The sequence below is a fragment of the Onthophagus taurus genome, chromosome 2 (genome assembly GCF_036711975.1).
Source record: "Onthophagus taurus isolate NC chromosome 2, IU_Otau_3.0, whole genome shotgun sequence".
Classification (NCBI taxonomy): domain Eukaryota; kingdom Metazoa; phylum Arthropoda; class Insecta; order Coleoptera; family Scarabaeidae; genus Onthophagus; species Onthophagus taurus.
In genome coordinates this window covers 26,187,316-26,200,264 of record NC_091967.1, presented here as the reverse complement: position 1 = coordinate 26,200,264, position 12,949 = coordinate 26,187,316, and the positions used below count along the sequence as shown (strand labels likewise).

The window sequence follows — 12,949 nt, the reverse complement described above, 5'->3', positions numbered from 1 at the left end:
GTAGATTTTAAGAACAGGAATTTAAAAATTATATAATATTTTAAGAACAAAATTAAGATATGATGATGAAATAAAAAGCATTTTAAAGCAAACTTTAAGATTAATGATATCTTGTAACCCATTTTACCGGTTATAACTCCGTTGTAATATATGATCTACAAGATTATCTTCAAAAAGGTCATTTTTCCCGTCTCTAAACTTCCCATCTGGCAATGTATTATAAATCATCTGGTAAACACATGACGCGTCGTAGAAAATGGTATCGCAACTGCATCTTAATGGCTTTGTCACTGGACCGTTCGGGGTTACTGACTTTGGAAATCGATCAAATCCACGAGACGAACAGAGTCACTCTTTGTAAATGGCAAGCAAACTCCGTTCGAAAATACGTGCTTGTGCTCCTGTTTGTTTTCGTTGTGTGCAATTTTATATAAATGAATCGCCTTATTTTTCAAATACGTATCAACTTCGTTATCCAAAGCACATCTTTATATCGGACATTCATCCGTTGTAATATCTGTTTTATTATCGTGTCGTAAACTTTTCTCGTACTTACTACCTTGATAACGTAATCCTTCATCCGGATCATAAAGGACGTCAAAACTTTAAAACTACGAAATTACTTCTGGTTTAATAGATGCATAAATTATAACCTCAAATCTTAATTTTATCCATATCTTGATATTATAACGGCAAGAATTTGGTATAAGCGATAAAATTATTAATTATTAACAAGAAAATTTTCAGATAATTAATGTTAAACTTATTAAACTTATAGAATAATAAACCATCTGATTCTCGAGGGTTGTCTCAGTTTTATTTCGGGTTATAAACGTACCGTAAATCGCGATATGAAGCCTTATACGTCAACATGACATATATATTTATTTATATCTTGGATGGTTGTATATTTCATATTCATGCGACATCGTAATATCAAGTCATAAAACGTATACGCGCATAATGTTAAGTATTTACAGGATATCCCATCCATATCCTGTCAACATTACTGTTATTTACATACTCAAAACGATTTTAGATTTTTATATTGACTTAATTAATGAGTTTCTCGTCCTTATAATAATAAACGTTCTTATTGTTTACAGACAGCAACTTTGTGCTGGGAAACGCCCAAGTTCCAAGTAATCCAATTGTCTACTGTTCGGATGGATTCTGCGAGCTCACCGGTTACACAAGGGCACAAATCATGCAGAAGGGCTGCGCGTGCAAGTTTCTGCACGGCTCAGAAACGAAGGACGAACATAAAGCCCAAATCGACAAAGCTTTAGAATCAAAAAACGAACTCAAATTAGAAGTTATATTCTATAAGAAAAACGGTAAGTAAAAATGTATCTCTAAATCTATCTTAGATATTTTTATTGGAATCCGTTTCAATTAAAAAGTGTCCTAGTTTATCCTTCTCGATCGGTATCCGTCAAAAAGGGATATAGACGAAGATTTGTCCAGATTTTCTCCACGGTAGCTTTAAAATTGGAAACGCTTGTTGCCGTCCGGGATAAAAAGGGGGATTTAAAGTCTTATTTCTTGATATAAATTGGTAAAATGCACTAGGGAGATATCCTTTTTTCGTATGACGGCCGTTATCTGCTCACGACGTTTCCGTATCATTCTCTGTTCTGTTTGGGACATCGGAAATAATCTCGAGGTTTAAGGACACAACTGCGAAATTGCCAGTGAAATACTAAGGTATTCTTTTGATTTTCTTGTCTAAAAATCTTTTGTACTTTGCGGAAGTACGAAACGAAGAAAATCCAGTTATTTTTGTATGGAAATCTTTCTTTTTAAAGTTTTCTTTTTTCTTGATTCCACAATTTAAACTCAAATTTAATTTTTTTGTGTGAAATTCTTAAAGAGGAAAGTTCTAAGTTTAATTTGATATAAAGGTCATTTAATCATTTTCAAAAATAAGACCTCAACGATTTTCCAAACTTTATCATTTAATTTGTTCATTCAGATAAAACATCACAATTTCATTCATTCCCTATTTTATTAATAAATATTATATAGAATAAGAAATAATACAAAAGAGGAAAATATAATTAAATACATAAAGGATAAGGAAGGTTACAATAACGAGTAAATCGTTGTCAAAGAACTTCCTGGTGAGCCAAACCACCTAAAAAGATTTGTTCTAGGCGCTCCTTTCAATAGGAAAGATGAACAATAGGCAGATTTCTGGCCCGCCAATGTAGGTATTTGTAAATTCGATTTCAAGCGACATTCTGACTTTATGAATGAACAAGGCTCAAATTTTTTATAAATCAAAATTGAAATGTGAGAAGTTTGCAAAAGCCTGCTGATATACAGCAGATTGGGAATATAATAAAAGGCCTAAAGGCAAAAAATACCAAGGACATAATATATGAACCTTCATCAGCACTAAGAATATAATTAGAACAAATCATAAGCAAACACCTATGTTTTGTTATAAACAAATGTCTACTAGAAGGAGTTTTTCCAAAGGAGCTAAAGTCGGCAAAGATAACACCAGTACATAAGAGGGGAGATAAAAGTGTATGTAGTAATTACAGACCAATATCTATATTGCCTACCTTATCAAAAATATTCGAAATAATTAGTGGTAAACGAAAAATTGGTAGACTACTTCAACAATAACAAATTGTTTACAAATTGTCAACATGGTTATCAACAACAAAAATTTGTTATAACTGCTCTATTAAGTGTACTGGGAGCGGTAATCCACGGTTTCAATCAAGAACAGTTCACCCAAATTTCCTTTTGTGACTTAAGTAAAGCCTTCGATTCAGTGGACCATTCGATACTGACAGCCAAATTAGAATAATATGGAATAAAGAACACTGCACTGGGATTTTTGATATCATATCAAACAATCCACCTGGAGTGAAGTGAGAAGTGGAGTGCCTCAGGGTTCGATCTTGGGTCCATTACTTTTCCTTATATGTATCAATGACTTACAGGTAGTGATCCAGCAGAACGAATTTGTCTTTATGCAGATGACACATCTTTTATTGAGAGAAGTGGTGACATCGCGGAGCTGGAAGATAAAACAAAACAAAATATAGAAAAAGCTGAGCATTGGTTCTACATAAATAAATTAAAGATGAATAAAGAAAAAACAAGCATACTTACCTTTCCCACAAGACGATGCGATGGAGTGACAGATAAATCCATAAAATTCCTTGAAGTTACTATTTCAGAAATTCTTAAATGGTTCAAACACATATCAAACCTAAAAGGGCGACTGTCTAGTGCTCTGTATTGCCTTAAAACAATACGTTCAAACCTTTCACCCGAGGAATGAATGGATGGAAGCCAGTTTCGTTATACAAAAAAAGGCTGTTCGGACTAAAAAATCAAAAGAGTTGTAGAACCCTTTATACGCTCCTGTCTGGAGTATACTCAGACTAATAAAGATTTGATGCTGAAAAACGCAGACAATCACGAACACAACACAAAGAAAATATTGTGACTTCATATCACTGAGTGGTCAAATCACAAAACACATGCGATTATATAGCCGTCAAATTATATAACGCACTACCATGGGAAACAAGAAGCTTGGAAGTAAAACAGTTTCGAATCACTGTCAAGAATTTTCTCTTGGAGAATGAATACTATACTGTGCAAGAATATTTTGAATGGATGACCGAGAGATGAATCATCGCAAATTGTTATATTTTTATTATTTGTAATTTGCATTTCCTTTATGTGAACATTATTAATTTTTCTCTTTTCTTTTGACGTCAATACCATGGTACTTTGTTTAAATAAAGTTATAATTATTATTGATAAATTATGATATATTACTGATTTTATCGAAAACTAATCAGATTTCTTTTATAACAATTCTTTCAACCAATACAACATTTTTTAAATTTAATCATCATCAATGGCCTGACAACCTTGTGTAGGTCCTGGCCTGTTCCAACATGCTCTGCCATTCAGATCTGTTACAAGACATCCTTCTCCAATTAGCGATGCCAAGGGTTTTGGTGTCGTTCTCCACCTAGTCTAGGTACACTTATTAAGTCCTTCACGTCTAGTACTCTCGTCCTCCTTATCATCTAACAATCTACTTCTATAGTGTTCCAACCAAGATTACACATTGTTGTTTTTTAATTCTCTTCGACAACTATTTATATTCTGGTAGAATTTTCTGCTTTCTGGTTGGCTTCTGAGATCAATATCTAGTGTTCTGCAATCAGTATCTAAGCTTTCTAAGCAGTTTATAGTTTTTTAACCAATATCTAGTCTTTTACCAGCAATATTCAGTATTCTGCAAGGAGCTTTCCAGTCTTCTGCCACCAATATCTAGTGTTTTGCAGTCAATATCTTAGTTTTTTAAACAGTATTCAAGCTCTATCTATTCTTTCTTCAATACGATCACTTTTCTAATTTCCGAAGTCACTTATGCTACTCTTCTGGTTCCCTGATTCTTGGTTGTTACATTTTCGAATAGGAATCATTTTTCCATTCTGTTTACACACTCTTCGTTAAAACATTCTGTTCCGGCTTTCTTTGGTTCCCCTTTTCCTAAGGACACTTCTGCTGCTTCTAGTACATATTCAGTTCGAAGTATATGCACCATCGTTGGGCGCATAGGATGCAGTTGTTGAAAAAATTTCCTCTTAGCCTTAATGTGCAGAGTTCTGGATTATACGCAAGAAAATCTATAATTAGGTGCCTAATCTTTTTATTCACAATGAAACCTGTGCCCAATGCATGTTTCGTTGAGTCACAACTATAAAGTAATGTATGGTTTCTTTCCTTGAGTATACCTGATCATGTGGATAGGATACTTGATCTCTGGTACAGCGGTTTATAATGCTTAGCTTATATCTATCTATTTCGGTCAAGAGGATCAGGAGCACACCTTTTATTCCTGGCATTTTATTTTTGGATAGAAAATTCGAGATTTCTACTCAAGTCAATTCCAATTTTGCAAGTTGATAAAGCTATGATTTGAGAAGATGTCATGAAAGGAAGAGTGAGACGAAGAATTCGGTTTTGAAAGGACAGGCAACTTTGGAACCATCCATTATCGTAAACGTAAACCTAATATGCGAAGAGAATACTGTCGTGAAAATAGAGAAGTTACAGGTCGAAGTCGTCTGAGTTATAGTTGTAAATATGATGGTAGTAATTGAAGAGCGAAATGATAATAAAAGCTTCTTATTGAAGACTTTGTTGAGTGGTGAAGTTGCAACATTCATAACATCTTATCATTTAAAAAATAGTTGCGATGACATGCTTTAACACCCATAGAGTAGGGCGTTCAACATAAATAGTTTGTACTGAAGTCTTCCGTTTCACACGACTTCGGACAACATTTCACGTTCGAATCAACGAATACTGCAACGGACCTTTTGCTTTGGTAACCTTCAACATAGAAATTTGAAATCAAACACTGCTTAGTTAGAGTCCAAATTGGTATGACACAATCTTCTTTGGAACTACATTCAATTTTTAATTTTTGGAATAAAAGTTGAAACAATATTTATAGATATCATCAAATTTAGCTATTTTCACTTTTTAACTAATACTTTAAATTACCAAGATTGATCGGCAGATTAAAATTTACGGCGATTAACCTATTAATATTCATTTATAATCCTCAAACAGGAATAAAACAATTAAAAGGCGTACACGTAGCTGGCGAAAAATCGGAAACCAGATTCGGGAGTGAATACGCAAAATGGGATAAACCAGATATACGCCTAACTTGATCATCGGGTTGGCGGTTGTCCAACTGTCGGGTAATTCCCAGGCAGTTAGTGGCGGCGATTTTATTCGTGGTTGCGTATATTTTAATAAAAATCTTTTGAGCATACAAAAAATAATTTTTTATAAAAAAATTAGGAAAAATAGTTAATTGTTAACTTACAATTAGGAGTACTTCTGAGTAATTGTATGGAAACTACTTTTAACATTTATTATTAATAATTATACATTTGAAACAACATATATTTATCATTATACATTAAAAAAGTGTATGTGTAATTAATGTAATTATAAAAATGTTTTACTGCCATCTCCAAAACGTGTTAAAAACTGGGAAAGTAAGATAAATTGACCGTTCTGAAGTATAGAAGAAGATGAAAATTGATATTTATTTTGGAACAAGCAAAAACAAATTTCCTTGGAGTCTACTTTTTTCAATGAATCCAATCATTGCGGAAAAATCATAAAAGTAATGATCTTCTTCTAAATCTGTTGCAATTTAATTTCTTTGCTAATATTGTAACCAATAATAGCTTTTTCAAAAAGGTTGTATACAGAATTAATTTGTTTGGCCGATGGTCAGTTAGGGTCAGCTGAGGGGCAATTTAATGTGGCTATTTGGTCCATTGATGCCCATCCCTACTCCGGATCCAACTGTCTTTGAAGCATCGGTATACCAGACTAAGACTCCTCTTTTTAGTTGAGGCCCACCCTTCGTCCAATCATCCCTGCTTCTTAATATGACCTTATACGGCTGGCCGAAATTGTAATCTGTCGGTATAAGGTCCGTTTTAATTTCAATCAATTGAAGGGTTTCTTTCAAAAACGACACATGGACACAAAACATTTATGGACATGTGTCGTTTTTGAAATAAACCCTTCAATTAATTTAGACATGGGTGCTTGAGGATTTCGAGGTGTCCTCTGAGGGTACCCTGCATCAACTTGAGTGAAGAGCCTGTTTTCAGTGATAAGACACTTAAAGCTGACTCCTTTTATACTCGTATATACAGGGTGTATCAGGTATGAGCAGAAAAAAATTGAAAAGTTATAGGTCCCCTTTTTGTGAATAAAAAATTCTTATAACACAATGTCCCATTCTATGCCATTCTTAAGATATGATACGATAAAGTTAAGGGTTTGAAAGTTTAAGTACTGCTGTATAAAAAATTATACTAAACAGGCTTTGCTTATGTATAGAGCTTTGATTTGACACATAAAACTCATTTTTGAGCTATTTTTTAGAGGTTGTTTACTTTATACGAATAAATTTATCACTTCTGTTTTATCACTCTTTAATGTGAAAATTTACAAAAATTTAGATATTAATAAATAAACTTGCTTATTGTATTAAAAATTACAAAAATACAAACAAATTACAAATTGCAAAGCAAAGCCTGCTTTGTATAATTCACTAACCAGTAGTACTCAAACTTGTGAACCCTTAACTTTATCATATCATATCTTAAGAAGGACAAAGAATGGGACATTGTGTTATAAGAATTTTTTATTCAGAAAGAGGAGACCTATAACCCCTCCAATTTTTTCTACTCATACTTGATACACCCTGTATAAATGAAGTGATGTGAGACCGAGTAGGGATTAAAGAGCAGTCGTCGGATAAGTTCTCATTGCACCCGTTATATTAATACATGCTAACCGCTGGATTTGTGCCAGCGGTTGTTGTGCTGTCTTATGATTTGTTTTTGGCCACCTAACCAGTGAGGTATAGGCGACCATGGGTCTAATTGTTGCTATGCCTTGGGATCGGCGTTTGAACGCCTACCACCTTTACGTATGAAGGCCACCTTTACTTTCCTCCATACTGTAGGTATATAGCTAAATCTGTAGCTTGCTATAATAGGGATATATTACTGGGAGTAGGTCTTCTATGCATTTTTGCAGAAAAATAGGCAGAATTTCCTCCCCTCTAAGGAAAAGATAAAATAGTTTCTATCCTCTCATCACACAACCGTCTTCACCTCCTAACTCCTATTTTTCTCAAATCTTCCTACACATCATCCATCCATCCTTCTCTCGATCGGCCTCTTGTTCTTCGACTCACTGGTCTCCAATCTGCAACTCTCCCTGTTGTCCACTCGTCCTTCAATATGTCCCACATGACACATACATACGCGTCTTCTACTTTTAATGAACCTAACAGTATCGGCGCAACCTACCAACTGATCTAATGCGTAATTCATTTGTAACCTCCAGAAGTTATTCTCATTTTGTAAAGCTCCAAGCACTTTCTGTGTGTGATTGGTCCTCGTTTTACATCCATATGTTATCACTGGTCTAATAGTTTTATATTTTTGCTCAACATACTCCAAATTGAACAATGTAGGTGACAGGGCATCACCAGTATCGATGCGAAATGTAAATGTTAACTTTCCGTCAACTCTTACTACAGCCCCGGAATCGGCTAAGATTGCTTCTATTACTCTTACATATTTCATCGGTATTCCTAATAAGAGGAGATCATTTAACATTTCTGTCTCCTAACAGTATCGAAAGATGGTTTAAAGGCTACATATAATATATGTAAATCTAGAAAGAAGAACTGATACTCGCTCAGAATTTCCTTGATATACTTGACTAGTATATTATACACATGATATACATATAATATCTATATGTATATACTACATTTTACAACATGATTCCAAACTAGTTTGTACAGTTACATATTTTATGCCATGGTTGAATAATTTCAAGGGTTCATTCTCCTGGAATGATCTCTTTGATCTAAATCGATATCATTAAAGCATATATAAGTTCAAATTTGGTAGCTCTGGCGATATTCCATCACTTCTTAGTATTGTATGATTTTTAAGAGTTTCTCTCTCCATTTAATCCATACTCTCGAAATCCTCATTCCATCATTGCAGAGAGTCATTTCTCTACGTAAGAACATATCCCTGGTCATCCTTATATGTATTCATGTTAGGTCTAACACCTTCTTATCAAAGATTAAACTGAAACTAGCACTATCACTAGAACCAGCAACTTTCGGGTTAAGCCGTGCCTTTTTTAAACAAAACGTTTCAGATGCCATGTTGCAACCTTCTTCAGGAATATATTCGTAGTTCACCTGCATCCGCCCGATAACGACCTAAGGCGTTGAAAAATGCAAAGACATAAACAAAATTAAGAAGATATTAAGAGTAGGAGAAGTGAAGACCATGAGGACAAGACAACACAAGAAAGACCAGAATAGTCAGAATTAAGAACTCTTCGTCAGTGCGAAGTTTAGGACATTGTGAGAAGGGGAAGACAACAGAAAATTGTGTTCACATATAATCTACCCGGAACCAGACAACCAAAGAGATGGCGAGACAGCTAGCAGTAAACTTCGCAGGAGATATTTCAAAGCCAAATCTTCAGAGGAACAACGAACTCAACAAATTTAAGAGTAAATTCGACAATTTGGGTTTTCTTATTGATGAATTTAGACTTTGATCAGTTATCAGAAATTTCATATACGTATTGTATCAATAACACCGACACACCATAACTATAATAAAAAAGGGCAATTTCAAAGATGTAAAGAGATCTGATGGATTGGAGCTCAGTGACACATAAAAACGAAACGATAAAATTTTAAATCTCCGATATCCCATTTATTAAAAACTACACTAATTATTGATTCGTCACCAACTGTCTTAAGAGCCCACTTTACCAGGTCGGTCAGTTTCTGAGGGGCGCAGACGACGGACGTTCGGAAGCAACGAGGCGGAGTTTATTTTCTACTAGGCCCGACCCTTTATAGATAAAAAAAAACATCGTGTTTATTTTATTACGATTCTTTTTCTCGTCGATGTTGTTAATGAAGAAATTAAACGACTTCTTCTAAATATTATTGTTTATTAACCATTTTTCTTAATTACGAATTACAATCAATCTTTTTATTGACTTTCCATTTTATTTATTATTTTGATTTTTTATTAATAATCGTAGTCGTAGCCCACCTTTTTACTACGTTTGTTTTTTTAAGTATTTTGGTTCACAACAATTTACATTACGCAAATATCAGTTTTTTAATGCTTTTTTTCGATATGAATAGAATATTAATTTTTTAATAGAGAAATTAGAGAAAGAAGTTGAGAACATCTAAGATTGTGGGTTTATAATTCAATTGAATGTAAGGCAAAAATCAATTTCAAATGCAATAAATAATTTTGCGAGGCATAAAACATTTATATCATTTTGAAACGAAAATAACATTTATAACTTCATTTTATATTAAAATAGATATATTTGCAATACAGGGAATGTGAAAAGTTCGGTACAACATTTATAAATTATATCTTTGTTGTATTATTATGCGTTCGTTTGATATACAGGTGTCTCAGAGTAACCGTGTAAGTAATTTTATTTGAAAACACAGGTAGTTACAAAAATTAAAGAAAAAATAGCTGAATAAATGTGGTTCCTGTATGAATATTATTACTTTTCATTCGAACTTTTTTAATATTTCTGTTTAAAAAAATGGACTGCATGGTCTGCATCACCTTGTATAAGTAAATGAAATAATATGTAATACCTAATTAATAATAATATTAAATAATGATTCAAGTATACAAAATATGGCTAATAGTGTAATAAATAAAACAGCCCTGACTAGAAAAATCTTTAGGAAATTTTAATTTGCCATCGTTGAATAGATGTAAGCTCTTGAAATTCGCTGGACACTTCACCTCGACGATGGCATTTTCGTTTTTTATTGTTTCATTTGGACTTGCAACTAAGAATCCATACATCCTACGGATGAATAGAGCTCAAAAGTTTGCTGGCAAGTTATATTTACTTTCAAATTTTTTTAATGCAGGCCATTCATAGTCTTGGCCATGTTTAGTGTTATTATTTCTAGCAAATTTCGAGTACAAGATTGATTTAACTTTATTTAAGCAAGACGTGTCATTTCTCATCCTAGATACATCACCAAATCTCGATGCAGTTAGGCACAGATACCTTTCTTGGATCCATATCTGATTGGTACTTTAGCTTCTGGTAAGAATTTGTATTTTATTTCTGTTAATGCATCCATCTTGCAAGTTTCCAATAAATTCTTCTTTCTTTTATATTCTTCGTGTGAAATGTCACTCATAAATTATAACCGAATTGCTATCATTACCCTGATCGGCTTTCGCTACCTACCTGAATTACCCTGTATACACGAGTATTTTTTTTTATGTATACAATTATTTTATAGCAGTACCACTCCGGATGATGCATTGTAATTGACGTTCGAGCGTTTAGCGTTTACAGTCTTTATTCAGTCTTTATTTACTTCTTCTGAAGCTGTAACTAAATTAATTCTTCTTTACCTGCGTTCTTCATAGACTGCTATGCCATGTCACTTACGGTTTCTCGATATTTTTGGAATGGTTTTGTTAACATAAATGGTATATCCACACATAACAATAATTCTTCAGCCTGTGTACATCCGGTACCGACAGATAACAGAAACAACAGCAGAGTTTATCTCAATAGACTCTTTGCTTTCTTCAGTGTAAAGCTTCCTTTTTATCCCGCACATAAAACATAAAAGAAATGAGTTGCTAAGCCCTTCTTTTGACTCATTAATAAATTTAATGTGAGTTTTGTTGCAGTTGAATGGATTATTCTCCACCATCAGTATTTGGTTCTGCATCATTTGTTTATTTGTTTATTCTTTTTAAATAAGTCCTTTTTATGTGTGCTACAGTTTATACAATAAAATTAATAAAATTTAACTTACCTTTCGGAATGAATACATTTTTCAATTGAATCTTGGACTATAAAATATGAAATTTTAGATTTTATAAAAATTTATATCGTAAATTATTATCGTCTATTACTCCTTTTTCGAGAACATCTTCAAATGCTAAGGGGTAGTTTTTTAGATGAACATACTTACCCATTGTTTATAAAAACTTTACACAAACTAAATTAAACTAACACTATAGTACACAATAAAATAACAACTATTGACTATAAATTCAAAAATTTTGTTAAATTACACAATCATCAGTAGAAAATCACGGAAAATAAAGTTCAAAACGTACTTTTGGAAATGATTATTTTCTCTACCACATTAAGAAGTTATAGATAAAACAAGGAGCTTGGATGAAGAGAGTCGATGTCAGCGCCGCTCAGTCGGCAGGAGGCGGGACTAACGCGGTGGTAATACTTCGTGGGAATCTTGACGGAAAATATTCATTTTTACGCTACCTTTTTGCAATTTTAGCAAATTACAAACTATTCCTTTATAACTAAAAATTTTGAAAAAATTTATTTGAAAAATGTTACTATTTTCAAGTATACTATCATGCAAGCTAAAAAAGAACGACCAAATTCTATAATATTGAGGAAAAAAACCCCTTTTTTTGGAAAACTTTAAAAATTTTCACCATGCGCTATGTAGAATTGTTAGAAGAAGCTATGTACAAAATTTCATCCAAATATTTTCATAAATAATGTATGTTTTTTGTAATTTGCCGAGCTGTATGGTAAAGTAGCCTCTTAAGTTAGAGAAAGAACGTGTTTCGACCGATAGCCAGATACCGCGATAAGTTCGCTGTCATCGCTGAAACGACGACCGATATGCGAATGCGTATTCGAACAAAATTGTTTCTGTTAGTGGGTTAAAATTAAATGAAATTTAAACTGTATTGACACATTTGTACCCGTTAGGCCCACATTTACCATCCTCCTGATAAACTATTTAGGGAATAATTACCATAGTACAGCGGTTTTAAGCGCTCTCATTGGCCACAAAGCTGAATTTATCTATGGGATAAACTAAATTAAAGGTGGTAAATGTGGGCCTTAAACTTATTTAACATAAAGGTTAATTTTATGCAATTAACTTTTCATCTGCGTTAGTGATGCTTCGCTCATATTCAGTTTATATCGTGTAATATCTAATGTCTATGATGTTTAATTTTAAAAGTCTCATCAATACATTTCAAATGTTAAACAGCAAAATACGTTTGATGGGAATTATGTGGAAGCAATTTCTTTAAAATGGAGTGAGCAGGGTGGTTTATTTGGATTCTCCTTATTGGGGGCTGTAATACATCTCTTGCTTGGCATACGTGGGTGAAGTACCATGATTTATTAGAAAGTGCCGAAATTTATTACATCAGCCCTGATTTTAGAGGATGAATAATCTTGTTCGTTTAAAACTAACGAATTTTCTGAAATTTTCTTGAATAGTTAGACTATTAGAATAGGTGGT

The 12,949-nt window shown here is 33.2% G+C and overlaps 1 protein-coding gene and 1 long non-coding RNA gene across 4 annotated transcripts in view; both read left to right on the top strand.

The window, feature by feature from the left end:
- The window catches only part of LOC111419964 (Eag-like K[+] channel), a 219,965-nt gene that overhangs the window by 130,609 nt on the left and 76,407 nt on the right, over positions 1-12,949 (top strand). For all 3 annotated transcript variants that reach the window (XM_071194571.1, XM_071194569.1, XM_071194570.1), the window contains exon 3: positions 1,107-1,337. In XM_071194571.1, coding sequence (XP_071050672.1) covers positions 1,107-1,337 — 231 coding nt within the window. The remainder of the gene's footprint in view (positions 1-1,106; positions 1,338-12,949) is intronic.
- Positions 9,393-11,480, top strand: LOC111414375 (uncharacterized). The gene is made up of 2 exons (XR_002706269.2): positions 9,393-10,737; positions 11,340-11,480. It is a non-coding gene; the product is annotated as an uncharacterized lncRNA (long non-coding RNA).